This window comes from Tenrec ecaudatus, chromosome 10, assembly GCF_050624435.1.
Source record: "Tenrec ecaudatus isolate mTenEca1 chromosome 10, mTenEca1.hap1, whole genome shotgun sequence".
NCBI lineage: Eukaryota > Metazoa > Chordata > Mammalia > Afrosoricida > Tenrecidae > Tenrec > Tenrec ecaudatus.
Window position 1 is genome coordinate 101,735,100 of NC_134539.1, and position 19,490 is coordinate 101,754,589.

Here is a 19,490-nt window from a genome sequence, read left to right on the forward strand (position 1 = left end):
CCCCTACCAACACCACTGCTGCCACCAGAGACTCCTGAGAAGGAAGGGTGGGAAATCTACAATAGTCAATCACTAAAAACCCAGGTGGGACACCCTTCTGACCTGATATCCATGGTGCACCCTTAGGCAGAACAACAGCATTGTGTGTGTGTGTGTGTGTGTGTGTGTGTGTGTGCGCGAGAGAGGGGGGGGCGGGGGGGGAACATGGTATGTGGCAAAGTAAAAAATAAATATTATAATTTATATCAGGAGCAGAGGAGGGAACTGGAAAGAACTATAGGAAATTGAAATGAATCTGATAAAATTGACATGAAAGAGTGCGCTAACCCTGTTCTGCTTCCTTTAGGTCTGTGAATTAAGACAACAACTTCGAATACGAGGTTTGCCTGTGTCTGGCACCAAAACCGCCCTCATGGAACGACTGCGGCCCTTCCAGGACTGTTCTGGAAACTCTGTGCCGAACTTCAGTGACATTACGACCGTCACCTTTCCTGTGACACCAACCAGCACTCTGCCTAATTACCAGTCCTCGCCTTCTACCAGTGCCTTGTCCAATGGCTTCTACCACTTCGGCAGCACCAGCTCCAGCCCGCCCATCTCTCCTGCCTCGTCCGACCTCTCAGTTGCTGGCTCCCTGCCGGACACCTTCAACGATGCATCCCCATCGTTCACCTTGCACCCATCCCCAGTCCACGTCTGCATGGAAGAGAGCCTCATGAGCAGTCTGAACGGCGGCTCTCTGCCCTCCGAGGTGGACGGGCTGGACTCAGAGAAGGACAAGATGCTGGTGGAGAAGCAGAAGGTGATCAATGAGCTCACCTGGAAGCTCCAGCAAGAGCAGCGGCATGTGGAGGAGCTGAGGATGCAGCTGCAGAAACAGAAGCGCCATAACTGCTCCGAGAAGAAGCTTCCGCCTTTCCTGGCTGCCCCCATCAAGCAGGAGGAAGCTGTCTCCAGCTGTCCTTTTGCATCCCCACACACGTCTGCAAAAAGGGAAGGCAACAGTTCAGAGAGCCAACAGACCCCGTGTGATGCTGCTCAGCTCCTCCCCTTGGGGGGCACTCGTAGTGTGGAGCCTTCAGGTCAGACCAATGTACTTTCCCCCACATTTCTCAGCCCACAGTGCTCACCCCAACACTCCCCCCTGGGCACTCTGAAGAGCCCACAGCACATCAGCTTGCCTCCTTCGCCCAACAACCATTACTTCTTACCTTCGTCTTCCGGAGCGCAGGCAGAGGGGCTCAGTGTCTCCTCACCTGTTAACAGCCAGGCGTGCACTGCTCAGGTAAGAGCTCGCTGCACCACACCCCGCGGTATCTGCTTCCAGACGTAGAATATGAATTTGCAATTACCAAGGAGCTCAGGTTGGAAATTTCAATGTGCAGGGCTTAGCAAAGTCCAGCATCAACACCCTCCTGGATTTCACAACCTACATGCCTTCACAGTAGAACAAACTCCATCTCTAAGGCAGGGGTCAGCAAACTTCCTGTTTCAAACAAACAAACAAACAAATAAAACTTCTGCCATTGAGTCAATGTGGCTTGCAGTGACCTATTTAGGCTTTCTAAGGATGCAAACCTTCATAGCAGCAGACAGACTCATCTTTCTCCCAAGGGGCAGCTGGTGGGTGTGAACTGCCAACTCTTTCTATAAAGGAAGAAATCATACTGAGCTTGGCTCTGTGGGCCACGCTCTCTATTGCAACCATTTTGCCATTGTGGCACAAAAGCAGCCATAAACCACTCATAAGCAAATGCACATAGCCATCTTCCAATAAAACTTTATTGTGGTTTTAGATACACAATCCTTACTCTGAGGACTCCTTATCATATCCCATTCCAGAAAATAATAGATAAAGCCAGTCTTCAAGTCCTCAAGCAGACTCTAACTCAGGCGTCCTCAAACTAGGACCCGCGGGCCACATGTGGCCCAGCAAGGACATTTATCTGGTCGCTGGATGTTTTTGCCCCATTTGCTTTTTACTTCAAAATAAGATATGTGCAGTGTGTATAGGAATTTGTTCCTAGTTTGTTTAAACTACAGTCCAGCCCTCCAGTGGGTCTGAGGGACAGTGAACTGGGCCCCTGTTTAAAAAGTCTGAGGACCCTGCCTAACGTGCGGCAACCCCAGGTGTGCTATACTGGAGCGGGGCTCTGTTGGGTGATCAATGGTTTATTTTTCAGAAATGGACCCCAGGCCTTTCTTCCAAGATATCTCCGGCCAGACTCAAGCCACCAAAGCCTGTTTGCACCCCCAGGGCTCGGCGTCTTTCCACAGGCCAAACCCATTGTTCAAGATGGTCAAGGGGGTCATTTCTAGACCTAGTTATTTTCTCAGAGTTGTGAGATTCACAGGGCAAGTATTTGCCTAGTACCTGCTTTATGACAATTGATTGTCTTCTCAGGGACTGCTGCTAAAGTATCCAGGGGGCAAAAAAATCCCTCTTCTTGGGGGGAGATAGTCAGGAAACCAAATAAGTAAGCAAATTATAGAATATACTTGAAAGTCATGCCTCTGATAGTGAAAGAAGGGGTGGGAGGAGGAGTTTAGAAGTTTACAACTTACAGCAGAGCAGCTGGGGGTGAGTGGGGGGAACAGGAGCAAAGTGTGAAGGAGATAAAGGAGGAAATCTTGTGTGTGTCTGTGGTCAGCTCATTTCAGGCAGAGGGAGCGGCAAATGGAAAGGCCGAGGTAGACAGAGGTCAGGTATACACGTGCAGGGATCAAGAAGAGGGCCAGTGTGGCTGCAGCAGAACAAGGAGGGAGTCAACAGAGATGGCTTAGATGAGCAGCTGACTAAAGGCCACACCCACGGCATGGGCCAGAGTGTTTCTTTTGTCTGTGGAACTGAACAATTAATAATAAACTCTAAGTCTATTTTACAGCTACTGACTGGAAAAGGGTTGCCTGAAAACTGTATCAGTAGAAAGGAAATAAACACCCATTAACGTGTATATCTGCCATGTGCCCAACATTAATAGATATGTAAATGAGTCATCTTACTTAATTGTGGCAACCACCCGACCAGCGCCATTTTACGATTCCTATTTCCCACCGTGGGAAAGAAGTCTTAAGACAGTTAGGCAAGTTGCCTGGGATCCTCAGTGCTAGATTCCAAACCAGATTCCCGTTCGTATTTCATAATCTTAACCGGGGAATGTAGGGTGTGGCCATAGGAAATGAAGGGGTCCCTGGTGGTACTTTCAAGTAAGTGATGGGCTACTACCCACAAAGTTGATGGTTCAAGTCCTTCAGCCACCCCACAGGAGAAAGATGAGACTGTGCTGCCATACTATTTATGACCTTGGAAACCTCATGTGAGGTCACAATGAGTCAAAATCAACTCTGTGGCAGTGGGTTTGATTTGGTGATAGGTAATGAAAATTGACTTTTTAAAATTAATGAATTTATTTTTTGTTGAGAATTCACTTTTTACAAACATACCACATTCCAATGAATGATGTCTGTCAGGGTAGACCAGCCCCTAAGACATCATCACAGGTCCGGTAGGCACAATTGTACAGTGAAAATAAGTAAATATTATAGTATAGTCATTGAGAGCATGAGAGATAGAAGAGAGAGTGAAATAATGGAGTCAGACACATCTCATGGTAGCATGCTCACCTCAGCCTCACTTGGTGGTCCACGTGGAGAGAGAGAAAGAGAGATTTATTGCTAACCAAGGCTTTTATAGTCTTTGGGGACAGCAAACCCCCTAATTACGGGTGAAGACATACATCACAGGAAATGGTTGTGCTATAGGTAATACAGTCATAGGAGGGAGGTGATCTAGAGGTATCCACGTAATAGGAAGGGGAGGTAATGTGGGTTCACATGTGACAAGATGAGCAGATCCTAGATACAGGGAGGCAGCTTAATTTTGTTTTGACCTGTGCGCTGGCTCACTATAGAAACCATTATCAGTGGGGTAAACCCAACTACAGGAACCAAACCGGAGAAGTAGCCCATTGTCCTTAACAGCAGGGAGTGGGCCCTATCTGTGGTGGGACCAGACAGTAGGTAGTCTGGCAACTGCCTTCAGGGAGATAACTTGACAATCATTTACCATTAGCTGCAAGCAGTGTCCTAAGTCTAACATATATTTGGGGGAGAGGACTTGAGAGAAATCTTTCTGTTTCCCACAGATGTCCATAGTGGACACTCAAAGAGGAACTGAGACTTAAAAGGATTATCATCAATATTCACAAGTGTTTGTTGAGTACATGTATCCTAGGCAACAAAGATAAAAATAGTTCTTGAGATGTAGCTGTGGGCCATCAGACATTGATTCTCCCACTATTGATGCTAACAAGAAGGAGTAACATTGATACACTGAGTTAATGGTTTTTCAGAGCACTCTTGCAGGCACAATTACAATATATAATATATAAGGAAGAAAATAAAGGGTCATATAGGATAAGACCTCTCTCTTAATTTCCTCATGCTGCTCCAGCTGGAATTCCTTTAATGAGTGGTTTGTTTGTTTTGGGGGGTTGTTTATTTATTTATTTTAAAGCATTTTATTAGGGGCTCATACAACTCTTATCACAATCCATACATATACACACATCAATTGTATAAAGCACATCCGCACATTCCCTGCCCCAATAATGAGTGGTTTTAAAGATGCTGATTTTCTCACAGTTCTAGATGCCAAGTGTCTGAATTCAAGGCCTCGGCTGTATTGATTCCTTCCTTATCAGTACCTCTGAGTATTTCTTGCATCTTTGACTCTCCTCAGAGCATGGTGTCTGTCTTCCTGTGTGCACGTGTGCGTGCCTGCGTGTGCGTAACTGGTCTTTTTACAACTCAGAAGTGATTAGTTATGGAGCACACCCTACTCAGATATGATCAAATGAACACAAGAACACTCTGTCTCCAAATGGGATTATAGTTACAGTTGTAGTGGGTAAGAGTCCAATGCATATTTGGGGAAGAGAGATTAATCCGTATCTGCGAGTAATCTTTGCCTATGGTATTGAGCCCTATGCAGAGTAAGTGGGACTTGGGGCCAGATTGATCACTGCAAGTCCAGTAACTTCTTCGTGAAGAAGCCATATTTTCTGTTTAAAATGGATCCCTAGGCACTACAAATGGTTAAGTATAAGGCTACTAACCAAAAATGATGCCAGTTGGCAACCACCCAGATGGCCTGGAAGAAAGACCTGGTAATCTACTTCCAAAATATCACAGCCATTGAAAGACCCATGAAGCCCAGTTCTACTCTGACACATGGGATTGCCATTGTTTGAAACACCTCAGTTAGCAACTGGCTTTAGTATTTACCCTAGGAGGGCCAATGATGTGAACAAAGATAGAAAAGTCTAATGTCCAGGTCTGTTGAGGCCAACTTGCCCAGCAGGGAAAAATCAGAGAGAGAGAGAGAGAGAGAGAGAGAGAGAGAATAGAATTTAAGTTTGAAGAAGGAAATAGCACCGGATTGTGGAGAGCTTGGACCTCTTCTCCTGGTGAGAAGTAGAGACTCTACATCATGACTATGTAGGAACTAATGAGTCTTTATATAGTAGATGTTATGTGCAAAGACAGATTTGAGGCACATTCTCCAGCAGCGAAATTCAGGGAGGTCTGAAAGTGTATACACTCACAACACCCACTGTTTACGGATAATGTGGTTCCCCTCGACTAGGGTGATACAGTCACATTCCTATCAGTTCCCCTTCCCCCCACCTTCCGACCCCCCATTTCCCTGTACCCTCAGGGAATCATTACTCCCAATTACTGTTTCTGAAGGGTTCTCTATCTTAACTGTGGGTTTTTAAGGCAATAAATCTTTATGAGAGCAGAGGAGGGAAGTGTATACAGGTAGTAGAAGCAGTTGACACACTCAACTGCTAACTGAAAGGTTGGGCATTCAAGGCCACCGAGGCACCTTGAAAGTAAGGTCTCCTGATCTCTTCCAAGAGATCAGCCATTGAAGACCCCCATGGTGCACAGCTGTATTCTTACACATATGATAAGTTCACTACAATGTGGGGTCTACTCAACAAGAGTTGGCTTTTGAGTTTTATTGTTTTGGGAATGATAAGACACCATGTCAGGGACCAGAGCTCTCAGCAGAGGCCATATGCAGGAGCGCTGCTGCTGGCCCCCTAACCATTTTGCTTCTCCCTCTGCAGAACTCAGGAGTCCCTGATCGCCATCTCCCAGGCTTCTCCCCGAAGCCTCCCAGCCTCCAGCCCCCGTTCCCTGGAGCCCCGGCAGACAGTAGCCAGAGTTCCACTGGCAGTACCGGCCCCCAAAGCCCAAGTGTGCAGCAAAAGGTAGGCACAAGGGGACAAGGTTCATGCCGGCAACTGGGATTGACTTCATCTCTTCTCTCTTACGTGACTCTTCTCTTCCAAAGCATATGCTAACTTCAACAACAGAACTAAATGACATCTTCAGGAGAAAGTAGTCCACCAGAAATACATTGAAATGGAGGACTAGGTTGGAAGGTATCCCAGGGATCTATTTCCTGGGGTTCTCTTAGAAATCATGATGACTGATGTAGTCATAAGGATCCCTGGTGGTGTAGTGAATTATGAGCAGGACTGCTAACCACAAGACTAGCCGTTCAAATCCATCAGCCACTCACAAGGCAAGACTAAGACTTGCTACTTTCTCGGAAACCTGCCATGGCTGATTTACCCTGCCCGATCGGGTGGCTACACAGCAGAATTGACTCAGTGGCAGTAAGTAAATGCCCCCATGATAGGCTTGTAAAAGTGGTGGAATTGCTTACAAACTAAAAAAAATGTGGCTAAAGTCCTCATTTTCCATGTGACAGACCCAGGTTTGTCCAAGACCCTAACTCATGGTGACCCCACACACAATGGAATAAAATGTTGCCTGGTCCTATAGCATCTTCATGATCTGTTACAGTTAGTGTAGATGCCTAGGACTTTCTTCCCAGTTCCTGGAAGCTCTGGGGAAATCTGAGTTAGCATCATTCAGTATCACACACACCTTCACTAACAAGACACGTGACTGCTGCCCTTCGGGTGCATTGGCTGAGAATCAAGACTGGGTCTTCTGTATGGAAGGCAAGGATGCTACCACCAAACTGCTATGGCCCTTTTCCTAAAGAAAGAGAACCTGCAATGGTCCAGGCACTCCCCCCAGAGAAGACACTCACAGAAAACTTAAGTGGTTGGTGAAGAGGATACCCAGCAGGGCATCTGATTCTCTGCAAACAATACAAACATGTACACATCTGGAAGGAAAGAACACGGTAAAGCCCCAGAAGATAAAGTACTCTAGAAGTTTCTAGGTTGACATATGTCTTTTTTTTTTAAAAAAAAGATAAAATCAGGTTTGTGCCAAACAGGATAAATAAAATGTGTAGACTGAAAATGTGCCAGACCCAATTTTAGCATAATAGTCTATAAGTGAACAAATTAAAACTATTCTGTGCCTAACAATTGCAGTTATGTAAACACCTGCACAATAACATTATAATCCTTTGGGCTTATGCCCCCACCCAGGAAAGTTTGTAAGCCAACCACTTCATGCCTTTATAAGCCCTATGCCCCCTCCTCTCCACCCCATGTTCATCTTGGATTGCTATACTGCCCATTTATTTTAGCCCAGTGCTCTCAGGAGACAAGCATGTTCTTTGATGTGAATAATCTTTATTCCAGTTGGAACTTTGTGAGCCTGCATCCATAAGCAAAGTCAAATCAGAACAGGCTGTCCATAAAGTCAGCAGCAATATGCACCAGTTCACAACCTCAAAAACCTTCTCTTCATCTGTTTGGGTTCGGGTCAACTTAATGTGGACTGCCCTTCCTAGCCTCACTAGGGTGCCATAGGACGTTTGTCCTTTGGACCAGGGTCCCTTCACAAATTCTCATCAAGCCCAGCATCCTTGGGCCAGGTCATGCCATAGGCACAGGTTCCACACAACTCTTTAAGCTTCAGACTAGCCACCTGGCTCCTGTCTCTCCTCTAGTCTGTGTGATCCAGGCCAGACTCAACCCATCTGTCTATAGCTGCTTTTCTCCCAGTTCCACTCAACAGGTGGATCCAGGCAGTCACCTAGCAACCATGGCAGGCTGCATGTAGGCTTTCTTTAACAGTTCAGTCCTAGAGAGGAGAGTTCTTTCAGGGCTCCAGATTTTTCCACCTTCAGGAGCAAACTGCCAGTTCAAAATTCAAAGAGACCAAATGGCTGTTTCTTTTCCTTTCTCTTTTTTCCTTCAGTCTGCCCAGGGCTCTCTAGGCAAGTCCTTTCAAATAAAAATGTCCTGTGCCCCTAAGGCACGGCCTGCCTTTTCCAAGTCTTCTTCTCTGGCATTCCCTATGAATCCATTTAACAGATTCAAGTTAAATGGCTGAAGGCAGTGGGCTTACAAACTTTCTACTCATTCATACCTCCCAATAATCATTTCTTTCACCTGTTATACCAATAGCAATGTAATCCTCATACAGCCTGAACACATTCTTAGAACACTCAGGTCCAATCCTTTGCTTATGCACATGACTCCACTCATATGCAATATGGTCATAGTCCTCTGGCTGCATCAAACCAGGGCCTGGCTTTCCGTCAGCCATATTGACTACGCAGCATGGCTCAGAGCAGTTCAAGGGGAAATTTACATCCATGACCTTCCCATGCACCATTTCAGTTAGGAATAGTCAAATACCATTTCTAGGGATCAGAATCAACACTTTCCCTTGTCTTTGCCAGAACATAAACCAGAAAACTATATTGTCATGTCTGGCCTTGGGCTAGCTAAAGAAGGAAAACTACTAAAAGGAAGAAGTCAGACAAGCCTCCAATTTCATGATTTGCTTCTCTTGTACCCTCTCCTCGGGAACCATAAGATGTTAGGCCAAGGTTGACCAGAGAAACAAATTCAGAGACCCTCATAAATGTAGAAGAGAGTGCTTTATATCAAGAAGTTATGAAATGTCAAGAAAACATCCCAGCTTAGTCCAATTGAAGTCCAACTATTATCTCTAGGCCCCTCTTCAGACGCATGCAGTCACATGCAATGATGCAGAATGCAGGAACATCACAGGTTGGTGGGTGCAAAACAGCGAGGTCCAGTGGTGCTGGTAACGTTGCAGCAGCTCTCAAGAGTGGGCTGTCAGCAGGACGGTGAACGCAAAGAGTCATGTGTCTTTGTGTTTGATCAGACACTTTCATTTTATTTGCCCCTCTTGCTCTTCTCCCAGTAGAATGCAGTGTGCTTTTGCAAGGGGTTGAATCTTCCAGGTGCTGCTGATTCTGAGAGGCTTCCAATAATAATTTCACACTGATACATACTATCATTATATTGGAGTTACTTTCTGAGCACCAATCTTTTTCCTATTCTTGAATCTTTTCCAAAATTGAACTGTAGCTTCTCAAACAGAAGCGGTGCCATTTCTTGGCTGTGTATCAATTGCCTTTGCCTGTATTTCTCCCCCCACAGATGGCTGGTGCACACTCTTCTGATAAAGCAGGACCAAAGTTTTCAGCCCCGTCCCCAACTTTTTCTAAGCCAAGCTCAGCAGCTTCAGCGATAACACAGCCTCCATCTTATGAGGATGCAGTCAAGCAGGTGACCAACCGCACAGTCTAATTATTCTCTAGTAGACTTGCTCAATACGCATGGCTTTCTGCTCTCACAGCTTGTGATTCTGATGCTGCATCTGATGTGTCTGGGTGGCACAAAGTGTGTAGACACTAACTGTAGAACGTGACAGCATGTGTGGAGATGCTGTGTGCAATAGAGAGAAAGCAGGTAAGACTGGACATCCAGGTACCTTAGCTCCGTTATGCCCAAGCCAGCTGCCTCAGTTTGGGCCAGGTATTTAACTCCTCCGATATAAAATAGGCATCGTAGCTACTTTGTAGAATTCTGGATGAAGTATTTAAGAGATTTGCCACATTGCTTGGGCTCTGCAGAAGTGCTCAGATATGTGAGAGCTATTTTTCCTGTTGATACCTACATGCATACACACATACATGCATACATGCATACACACATGCATACATACATACTTCCTACATACTTTCATGAATGCTTGAGCATTCATGAAAAAAATATTGATAGTTATTGAAGCTGGGCAATGAATGCAAGGAGGGAATCGTATTCTTGACTTTTGCTTATATTTGGAAATTTTCAGAAAGAAAGGAAAAGTATGAACGACCCTACATTATAAACAGTCTGTGTTTTTTATCTTATCAGAAAGTCCCTCTTGGATATTCTTCGTGCTCGCCTCTGAAAAGGATATACGTGCATGTGTGACCGTGCTCGCGCGCGCACACACACACACACACACACACACACACACACACACACCACTGCCATCAATTCGATTCTAACTCATAGCAGCACCATGGAGAATTTCCAAGAGGGTAACTCTTTATGGGCATAGATAGCCTCATCTTTCTCCCTAGGATCAGCTGCTGGGTTTCGACCGCTGACTTTGCAGTGAGTAGGTAAAGGCTTGCTCAAGAGTGCCACCAGGATGTGGTCGTTACATATTGGACAACTGCAAGTAAAACTAGCCCACGGTTAGGTTTCCTTAGCTTATTCAAAAAGTAGCACCATTAATTGTAGCCGTCTTGTTAACTTTGACTCATACTGGCCTCCATGTGTATCCAAATAGGATTATAGATTGTTCAGGTGCAAATGGCTGTTTGGGGGGAGGAAATCATCAAGCTTTTTGTAGATAGGCTGGGTAGACCCTCTGGGTAGACTCAAACTGCCAACTTCTCAGTCAGCTGCAGACCACATCACCATTACTGCCATCATGCTAAATGTCAGCTTTCTCATTTTAAAAACAAACAAACAAACTAGGGAATCTGACAACCCCAGAGTCCATTTTTTGCCAGACAGTTGCCTAAAGCAGAGTCTGCTTCCCCCAGAGCCATCCATGTGCTCCGCAGCCCAGCCCTTCCTCCTAGTCCAGACTTGGGTCCTTGGCCCCAGGCACCCTGATGTCTGCTGAACGGCCGTTGCCTTGTGATTGAGCCATGCTCCCCTTCCCGTTTGTTGTTGATGGCTGTGCTGGAGACTAGGCTCCTAGAGGAGTGAGATGGCTATTTGCCTTTGTTCTGCGCATTCCCTTCCCCTGGCCTCTGTAAGCATGAAGGAATTCTTCACAGTTTTTTGTTTGGTTTTCTTCTGTTCGGGGAGGGAGAGGCCTGATCAAGTGGCCTTTCCATAAGTAAAGGTCTGCTGAACAACTCACTTGAGACTTTCATGGGGATTGGAGGAGGCAGCTGGAGGAGGTGTGGGCAGGCTGTTCAGGTCAGTGTCAAGGTGTCATGAGCGGTCGTCATGAGGACCCAGCTCTTAGGCTGCACGCACAGCAACCTGCGTGGCAGGCAGAACGCACGTCCTTCCCAATGAGAAAAAGTGCTCTGTTGTTTCTGTTGATGCCATGGAGTCTGCCCCCCAAGATGTGGTCACCCCATCCAGGCACGATGAGATCAGACCACGGTGGCAGGGCTTCCATGGACTGGTTGGGTTCTCATTCGATTGTTAGGCCTTTCCTCTTCGTCGGTCTTAGCCACCCGAAGCTCCCCTGAAACCCGTCCAGTGTGAGAGAGGGTGCCCCTCCTCCTTATATATGAAAGCCCATGCTCCTGGGATGGAAACCACTTCAAGGACCTGAACTCTCTCTGGGCTCCTCTGTGCTGGGCGACGCTTCATAATCGTTTCCTCCACCTCTGCAGAGGCACATTGCTTTGCTCCTTGGCTGACCCATTTAGTGTTCCTAGTAAGCTTTCATCAGACACAGTTCCAGAGGCTTTAAATGCAGCACCGTTTGGAAACTTGTAGTGCTGCTTATAATGATGGCCTTTAAACGAGGCTACCCTTTCTGATATCTCTGCCTCCTTCTGGTTCTTTTGGCCGCAGCAGATGACTCGGAGCCAGCAGATGGACGAGCTCCTGGATGTCCTCATTGAAAGCGGAGGTAAGGAGACTGTGCTTCTTCGTCAGCGGGTCATGCTGCCCTGCAGATTCACCAGACAGCGGACACGTGGGGCTCAAGCTGCAGGTGCACTATCAGATGCGCTCCAAGCATCTGTGGGAAGAGTTACCTCCCTCGAGCTTCCCCTCCATGCTTGGATCAGACGCAAAGACATGGCGATGACTCCTTGATGTTCCTGGGAACATTTTCCACCACATTTTATTTTATTATTTTTTTTCTTTTTAAAAGTAGATTTTTAATTTATTTTCTTTTTTTTTCACCTTGTATAACATTCTTTTTTATTTGTTTTTTAAATGTTTTATTAGGGGCTCATACAACTCTTATCACAATCCATACATACATCAATTGTGTAAAGCACATCTGTATATTCATTGTTTTCCACCACATTTTAGCACATTTTCTTTTTCACCTTGTTTTCAGAAACATTTTTCTTATCAGCTAGAGCCATCTCAATCCTATATTCTTAATTGTAAGAATAAAAACAACAGAAGATAAAGTGAGGGTGATATGAACCTACTCAAATGAAATTCAATTCGTTCTCTTCTCCTGGAAGGTTTGCCTTCCCTCACACCAGCCATCAGCCATGAGCAGACTGTGCTTTTTGCATCCCAGTAGCTCCTATGCTTACTGCCTAGAGTTTAAAACCACATGGATGAATGAAAACACCCAACGAGATAGCATAGATTACAAGAGGTCAGGGCTAAATGTTTTAGCAATTACATCTAAAGTTTCGGAGAGGGAAGCAGAGAACTCAAAAGGGATGGTGGGGGGCGGGGGGCGTTTATGAGACTCGTTGTTGAGTCAGATAGACAGAGTTCTGCCTTATGGATTTCTGGTTGTTGCAACCAGTTAACATGCTCAGCTGCTAACAGAAGAGCTAGAAATTCAAATCCACCCAGAGGCTCCTTAGAAAATAGACCGGGCAACCGACTGAACACGCTGCCTCTAAAGCCCTGTGGAGCACGGCTCTCGTCTACGGCACATGGTGTTTGCTGCCATAAGCTGAGGACAAGTCCATGGCAACTGGGTGGTGGAGCCGGAAGCTAAAGTGAAGGGGATGGAGAAAAGAAACAGACAGACAGACACATCCTCCATCGCGACCAGAGGGGAAACGAAAATGCTTTGTTTGCAGAGTCTGTTGTGAGAAAATGAGCGCCTTCACACCAGATGCCCTTCACGTCCTCTTGATGTTTGTGACATGGTTTGCAAAGAGTGAGGGTGTAGGGGGTAGTATGAAAGATAAGAGGAAAGAAAGGCAGTTAGGAATAAATCGTGAGTGAATTGAGGTTTGAAGAAAAGCATAGTAGACTTGCTGGATCGCATTGAGTGCCAATAGGAGGTCAGAGATCAGGAATTTAGAACAAGCCCAGTCAATATGGTTGTGTAATTTTTTTTCTTGCAATGCTCACTGATGCAGGGCAGGTGCAGATACAGCAGGTGATCAGATTCCTCTGGGGGCGGGGCTTTGTCAAGGGAGCATGGTGGAAGGGCACGGGGATTGTGGCATTCATAAGAGCAGAAATATAATGGCTGGAAGTTAAACAGCAGTGGCCATCAGCCAATGCTTACTCTTGATGGCGTCACCCATGCCGTAGTTGCACCGTGCTCCATAAGGTCTCCACTGGCCAGTGTTTCAAAAGCAGATCACTAGCTCTTTCTTCTGAGGGGCTCCTAGGCAGACTTGAACTTTCCACCTCTCATTTAGCAGCCAAGGGCATTCACCATGCGTGTCACAAAGGGTTCCCATTATACTGGTGGACTGTCGAGTAGAGACTGGAAGAGGAATGGAGGGAAGGCTAGAAGGGATGCCGGTCGTGTCGTTGAGTCCGCAGACTAGAGAGATTCAAAGTGGCGGAGAAGGTGTTGCTCTAGGGTATGGAAGATGCAGGCTGGAGAGATGGGAAGGGGCGAGGGACAGAGAAAGGGACATTTGGCGTATAACCAAGTTTCTGGAGTGATTCAGTCGTTGGTGATGACAACGGTGGCAGAGTGGCAGCAGAAGCATCTCTGAAGTGGAGAAGGGGGTCACGGAATGGATTTTCCTCCATGGTTGATGGCTCATCTATGATGCTCTGAGTTTACAGAGGAAGATAAGGGTTTACGTGGGAAAACAGCAGTAAGCTGGGGAGTCTTTAGCAATTATTTCCCCTGCTTTAAAAAATGCTGTAGCAAGTACTTCTGAATTACCAATCAGGAGATTGATCCATGAGCATGACTGGGCAGGAGTCTTAAGAAGAAGGGATCGTGACCATGAGAAAGGCCATGGGAAGTCAAGGGATCCCAATGTGGCCTTGATGTGGGGGTGTAACAGAGAATGTGGGATTGTGAGGGGACAGGTAGCTGTCAGTGGGCCCAATAAGCCTTCAGAATAGGGAGTCCTCTCATCATGGAAAATAATTTCCAGAAGGAATAGGTTTGGGGGAGGAATGGGAGGAAGGAAGAATTGGGAATCTTTACACAGGTGTTTTGGGAATGTAACTCCTATATCTGTCTTAATGTAATCCATTCTTCCAAAGAGCCAGACCATGTGGCATGCTCCACTTGAGATGATCTAATAATTGCCTTTGGGTTTTCCCCCCAGAAATGCCGGCTGATGCCAGGGAGGATCATTCCTGTCTTCAAAAAGTCCCAAAGATACCTGGGTCTTCCCGAAACCCAAGTGATGCTCTCCCTAAACCTTCAGCTTCCTTTGAACAAGCTTCTGCAGGAGGCCAGCTCTCTTTTGATCACTACGCCACAGAAAACGATGAGCACCTGGAGGTCTTACTAAACTCCCAGAGCCCCTTAGGCAAGGGGAGCGATATCACCCTCCTAAAACTGGGCAGTGAGGAGCCCCAGTTTGATGGGATCATGGATGGATTCTCTGGGAAGGCTGCAGAAGACCTCTTCAGTGCACAGGAGATTTTGCCAGGGCCCCTTTCCCCGATGCACACTCAGTTTTCACCCTCCTCTGTGGACAGCAGTGGGCTGCCATTGAGCTTCACCGAGTCCCCGTGGGAGACCATGGAATGGCTAGACCTCACTCCACCAAGCTCCACACCAGGCTTCGGCTCCCTTGCCACCAGTGGCCCCAGCATCTTCAACATTGATTTCTTGGATGTCACGGATCTCAATTTGAATTCTCCCATGGACCTTCACTTACAGCACTGGTAGAATGCTGATACAACCGTGCTAAATAGGACCAGCAATAATTCCCTTGGGGAAAGTATCCACCTGTGGACATTTTTATTGCGGAAAGAAAGAAAGAGATGGGAATTAAAAACGAACCTAAAGAGACTTCTGTAACAACCAACTAAGGCAAATAGGATATATATTTTGTTTGTTAGTTGTTGATTCTGATATATATATACCTGTATATATGTATACATATATACAGGTATATGTATGTGTATATATATATATATACTTACCAGCATTCAGTGACTGATAATAATTTCAGCAATGCATTCAAAAAATGTGTCTTCTCAGACTAAGAAAGCCCATTTATCTTCACTCCCCCTTAAAAAACCTTTTAGTAATTTCCTAACCCATATTTTTTCTCAGGCATTGTTGGAGCATGATCTCATAAAAACAACTATAGACCTATGGTGAAGAGAAATGTTAACATTTTTTTATCATTTCAAAGGAAGTCCATCCAACAGAGTTATGAAAGCTATGTCCTTGGTGTAGGCTGTTTCTCATCTCTCTATTGCCTGCATCAAAGTGGAATGCAAGGACAGCTTCAGCTGGGGCATTCTTGAGGCAGAAGAAACAGGGAGAGCACCTCTAGTCCTAAGAAAGCCAGGCCCTCAGCCACGAAATTAGCCACTGAAGCGAACCCAATCCTGTGCTCACCACTCCTTGGTGCTGGGATCAGGCATCTGATCCAGCAACCCTGATCAAAGCTGTCTTCTTTCACAAGCTCAACCCACTTTGCTCCTACTTTCTCTGAGGTGCTCAGCAGGGCAGAACAATGGAGATTCCTAAAGCAAGGAAAACTCCTGCTATTAAAAAAGATTCCTTGGATTTTCCTACACAACCTCTTTCGTTCCAAAAACTAGAGATTACCACATAGGCAAGCCTGAAGGATATCTCTAGGCAGAAGAAGCCATATCAGGGAACATTCAGACATGACTAAACAGTGTAGTTTTACATACCATGGGAATAAATACCATGGACTGCTCTCACGGGACTGCTATTCGTGGAAGTCCAACTTTAATCTCTGTTTTCCTTTTTGTGAGATGGGGTGGGGAAGTCTGGCTCATTTAACTTTCTCCCACTCGATATACCTTGCCAAAAGCCAGTCCTCTCTTGCTCTTCTTTCAACTTGTTTGCTTCTTATGCCCCAGCCTCAGGAGGGAAGGACTGCTCACATATACCATGCTTTCATACCCCTGAATGAAAAGTCCGGCTTCTCCTGTGGAGCGCCTCCTCCATCGGTGTGCTGCACCACAAATGCAGTCCCAGAGTTTGCCTACATGGTGGACATTCTGGTGACTTGACACACCAGACACCAAACCCGCATTCCACCTTCCTTTGATTTCTAGCAGTCATTGGTTTGTGCTGCTCTGGGATATCACTCGATTATCCAAATAAATGTGGATGATATTTATGGGAGAGCGTATCAAAGGTTCTGGCCTCTGCAAGGAAACACACGTACACATTGAAGACGAAAGGGCAACAAGAGACAAGGCTCTCATCCATGTGTGTCCCTCAGAACCTCTCGTGCTTTGGCTGGGAGGTAAGCAACCTCAAATTGCAGGGCAGTCCCTCCAAAGCGTCCTGTGGCTCATGTCACCACCAAAGAGTGTTTGTTGCATGCTGTAGAAAGTAGCTCTTGCTGTTGTTTGTTTTTGTAAGAAAAAAAATTAATTTAAATCACCGAGGCACTGTTTTCTCCTTTTGTAAAAAAAAGAAAAGAAAATATTGTTCACTGTGCACTTGTAGAGAAAATAATCAAAAATGTGATTTTGGAAGTTTCTCTTTTTGATAAACCAAAGATGTAGAAGTCATTCCATTGTTAAACTTGTATGTGGGTGCAAAGGATCTCTTAATGACGGCGCCTCTGAATGTTCCCGGTTGGTATTCAGGGCGGGGTGGGAGGGGAGCAAGAAATGCACATCCAAACACGCACACACAGTGTACATATATATGTGAGCGTGTGTGCGCCTGTGTCCTGAATAGCAATGTTACAGAATTATATGTCAAAAGCCTTTAACCCTCAATCTGCTGTGAAACGGCCGTTCTCAGTAAGAACTCCTGGTTACCCAAGGAGAGTCCACATTGCCCCTCTGTGTATGACTCATGACTCCCAGCCACCTGCTGACCACGAGCAAGCTCACCTTGGCAATGAACATGGGTGCAAGAAGAAGAGAGCCTTCACCACGTGGTGCGGGAAATGGTGGCACGTCAGAAGGGAACATGGAAGTCGTCTCACATTCCCTGATCTACACTGCGCTGGGAGAGGAGCTGCATGGTCGTCTTTACCCTTCACGTCTGTCTTCAGAACCAGCTATGTCTAGACGGACACGTCACCAGCCATGTCTTTGGAGATGAAGTAATGGGAGAAAGCGTGATGAACGCGTGCCTCCTCGTTGCTGATCCCCTAGATACTGAAGTCTTCCTGGGGTCGCAAAAAGCTTGCTGGTCAGTATGTGTTTCCACCTGCCACGTTGTGTTGTTTATGTGATCCACCCACCCCCACCTTGTTTGAAAAACAAACACAGCACGGTCCCCACTCTGAGAGTCTGGTCTATGTGTTGTATTTTTCTCCTCATCTGGGTACTTCTGTCTGAAATATCACCCCTGGGACAGACGCCTCTGTGCTCTGTACATTTCTAGGCATTCTTTCTAGCACAGTGCCGGGAACTAATCTACACACCAGGCGCGGTCTCAGCAAATGGTAAACAAACCAACAAAAACACTGTCATGCAGGCCGTTTATACTCATAGCAAGCCTATCAAGGGTTTCTGAGACTGCAGATCTTTATGGGGGCGGACAAGCTCACCTATGGCTCAGGTAGCAGCAGGTGAGTTTAAACCGCTGACCTTGCCTTTCGCAGCTCAGTGCCTAACACGCAGTGCCCGAGGGCTCCTTGCCCACCACCAGCCAAGTCAGTAATAGAAAACAGATCCCTCCAGCGACCTCCATCCACCATGCTCCTCTGATTTCTCATCTTCCTTCTTCATAGCTCTGAAATGAGACTTTGTGGGAGAACATGGAACAATCGGGAGAAAAACCAAGGGCGTTTCAGGTGGTCCCAGGGGAGCAGACCTTCTCTGTCCGTTCTTGGGTCTTCTGCTGGTCTGGATCTGTTTTAAATCCCTTTCAGTCCTTAGTTGTCCCCTCTTCCTATGGTGACAAACAGGGCATGACCAAAAGATGTAAAAAGACTTAGGAAGGGGGCCATGGTCAATGTCCTTAATGCTCTTAGAGCCTGAAGATGACCACAGTTCATGTCCCTAACATGCCGGGGACCTATAGAGTGCAGCTGACCTCTAGACACTGGTGGCTGCTGCAAGCTTGGACTCAGTCTCCCCATGGAGCCAACAGACCCACTTGTGCACGCCCCTCCAGTAAGCCCTGCTCATTGTCCTGGCCCAGTTCTTGAGGCGGTACATGTTCTATTACAAGGGAGAGAGAATGGATGGAGCAAAGAAAGCATGAAGGAAGGAAAGGAGGGAGGCAAAAAGGGTCAACTTCGTGATTGATGAACCTCTGGGTTCTACCTAAGATATTGCATTATGAAAAGTGAATCTCTGTTTTTGAGAAGAAACCATTCTGAAAGGTGGGATGAACTGATCAATGAGGACCCCAAGAGATCCTCTGCCTATCTGGGAGCTGGCTGCCTTTTTTCCTTCCAAATATACTTATTTTCAACTGGGAAAAAGAACCAAAAAATTCTATCCCAAGCACTCAAGCATTCCTTTAAAATATATATATTAAACTCGATTTGTTCCTCTAAAAACAAATTCTAGTCTGGCTGCAAAGGCCCACACTCGATGTGCTCACCCCAAGGACAATTATATGATGTCAATCATATGCAAATCACACAAATTTCAGAGACCAAATTCTAAATTGACCTGGTTAACTAAATAATTGAAGGAGAGATTTTGAGTGTTTGGGGAGTTCTACGTTCCATAACCAGGAATAAAGGGAACCTCCCAGTCTTCAAACTTGGGACCTTTTGTGCCACCAGCAAAGGGAGTCTTGCCTTCTCCAGAAGGGAGAGTGGAGGACCTCTCTCTCTAGCCGAATGCTGCTTCCTCGTCTTTTCTTGGCTCTTTATGGAAAAATGGTCACAGCGTATCACTTTGGGATCTCTTAATAATTTCCACCACTCAAACCATCTGGATGTTAGAGTTTATTTTTCACTACCAGCTACCGAATCCTCTGCCATCCTGGAGTTTGTGGCTGATAGCAACCTTATGGGACAGAGCAGAAGCGCCCCAAGAGCATTTCAAGGCTGCACGTCTTTACGGAAGTAGACGACCACGTTTACCCTATGGGGCGGTGGGTAGGTTTAAACCATAGACCTTTCTGTTCACACCCTCAAATCAGGGAAAAGTGAAGGAAGC

General features: G+C 46.1%; 1 protein-coding gene across 2 annotated transcripts in view; it reads left to right on the forward strand.

Moving 5' to 3' along the window:
- Positions 1-15,147, forward strand: part of MYOCD (myocardin) — a 71,401-nt gene extending 56,254 nt beyond the window's left edge. The window contains exons 7-11 of one of the 2 annotated variants that reach the window (XM_075559176.1): positions 347-1,285; positions 6,138-6,281; positions 9,420-9,548; positions 11,859-11,916; positions 14,516-15,147. In XM_075559176.1, the coding sequence (XP_075415291.1) occupies positions 347-1,285; positions 6,138-6,281; positions 9,420-9,548; positions 11,859-11,916; positions 14,516-15,087 (1,842 nt within the window). In that variant the 3' untranslated portion in view covers positions 15,088-15,147. The remainder of the gene's footprint in view (positions 1-346; positions 1,286-6,137; positions 6,282-9,419; positions 9,549-11,858; positions 11,917-14,515) is intronic. The other variant, XM_075559177.1, reaches the window with a different exon arrangement.
- The last annotated feature ends 4,343 nt before the right edge of the window (positions 15,148-19,490 follow it).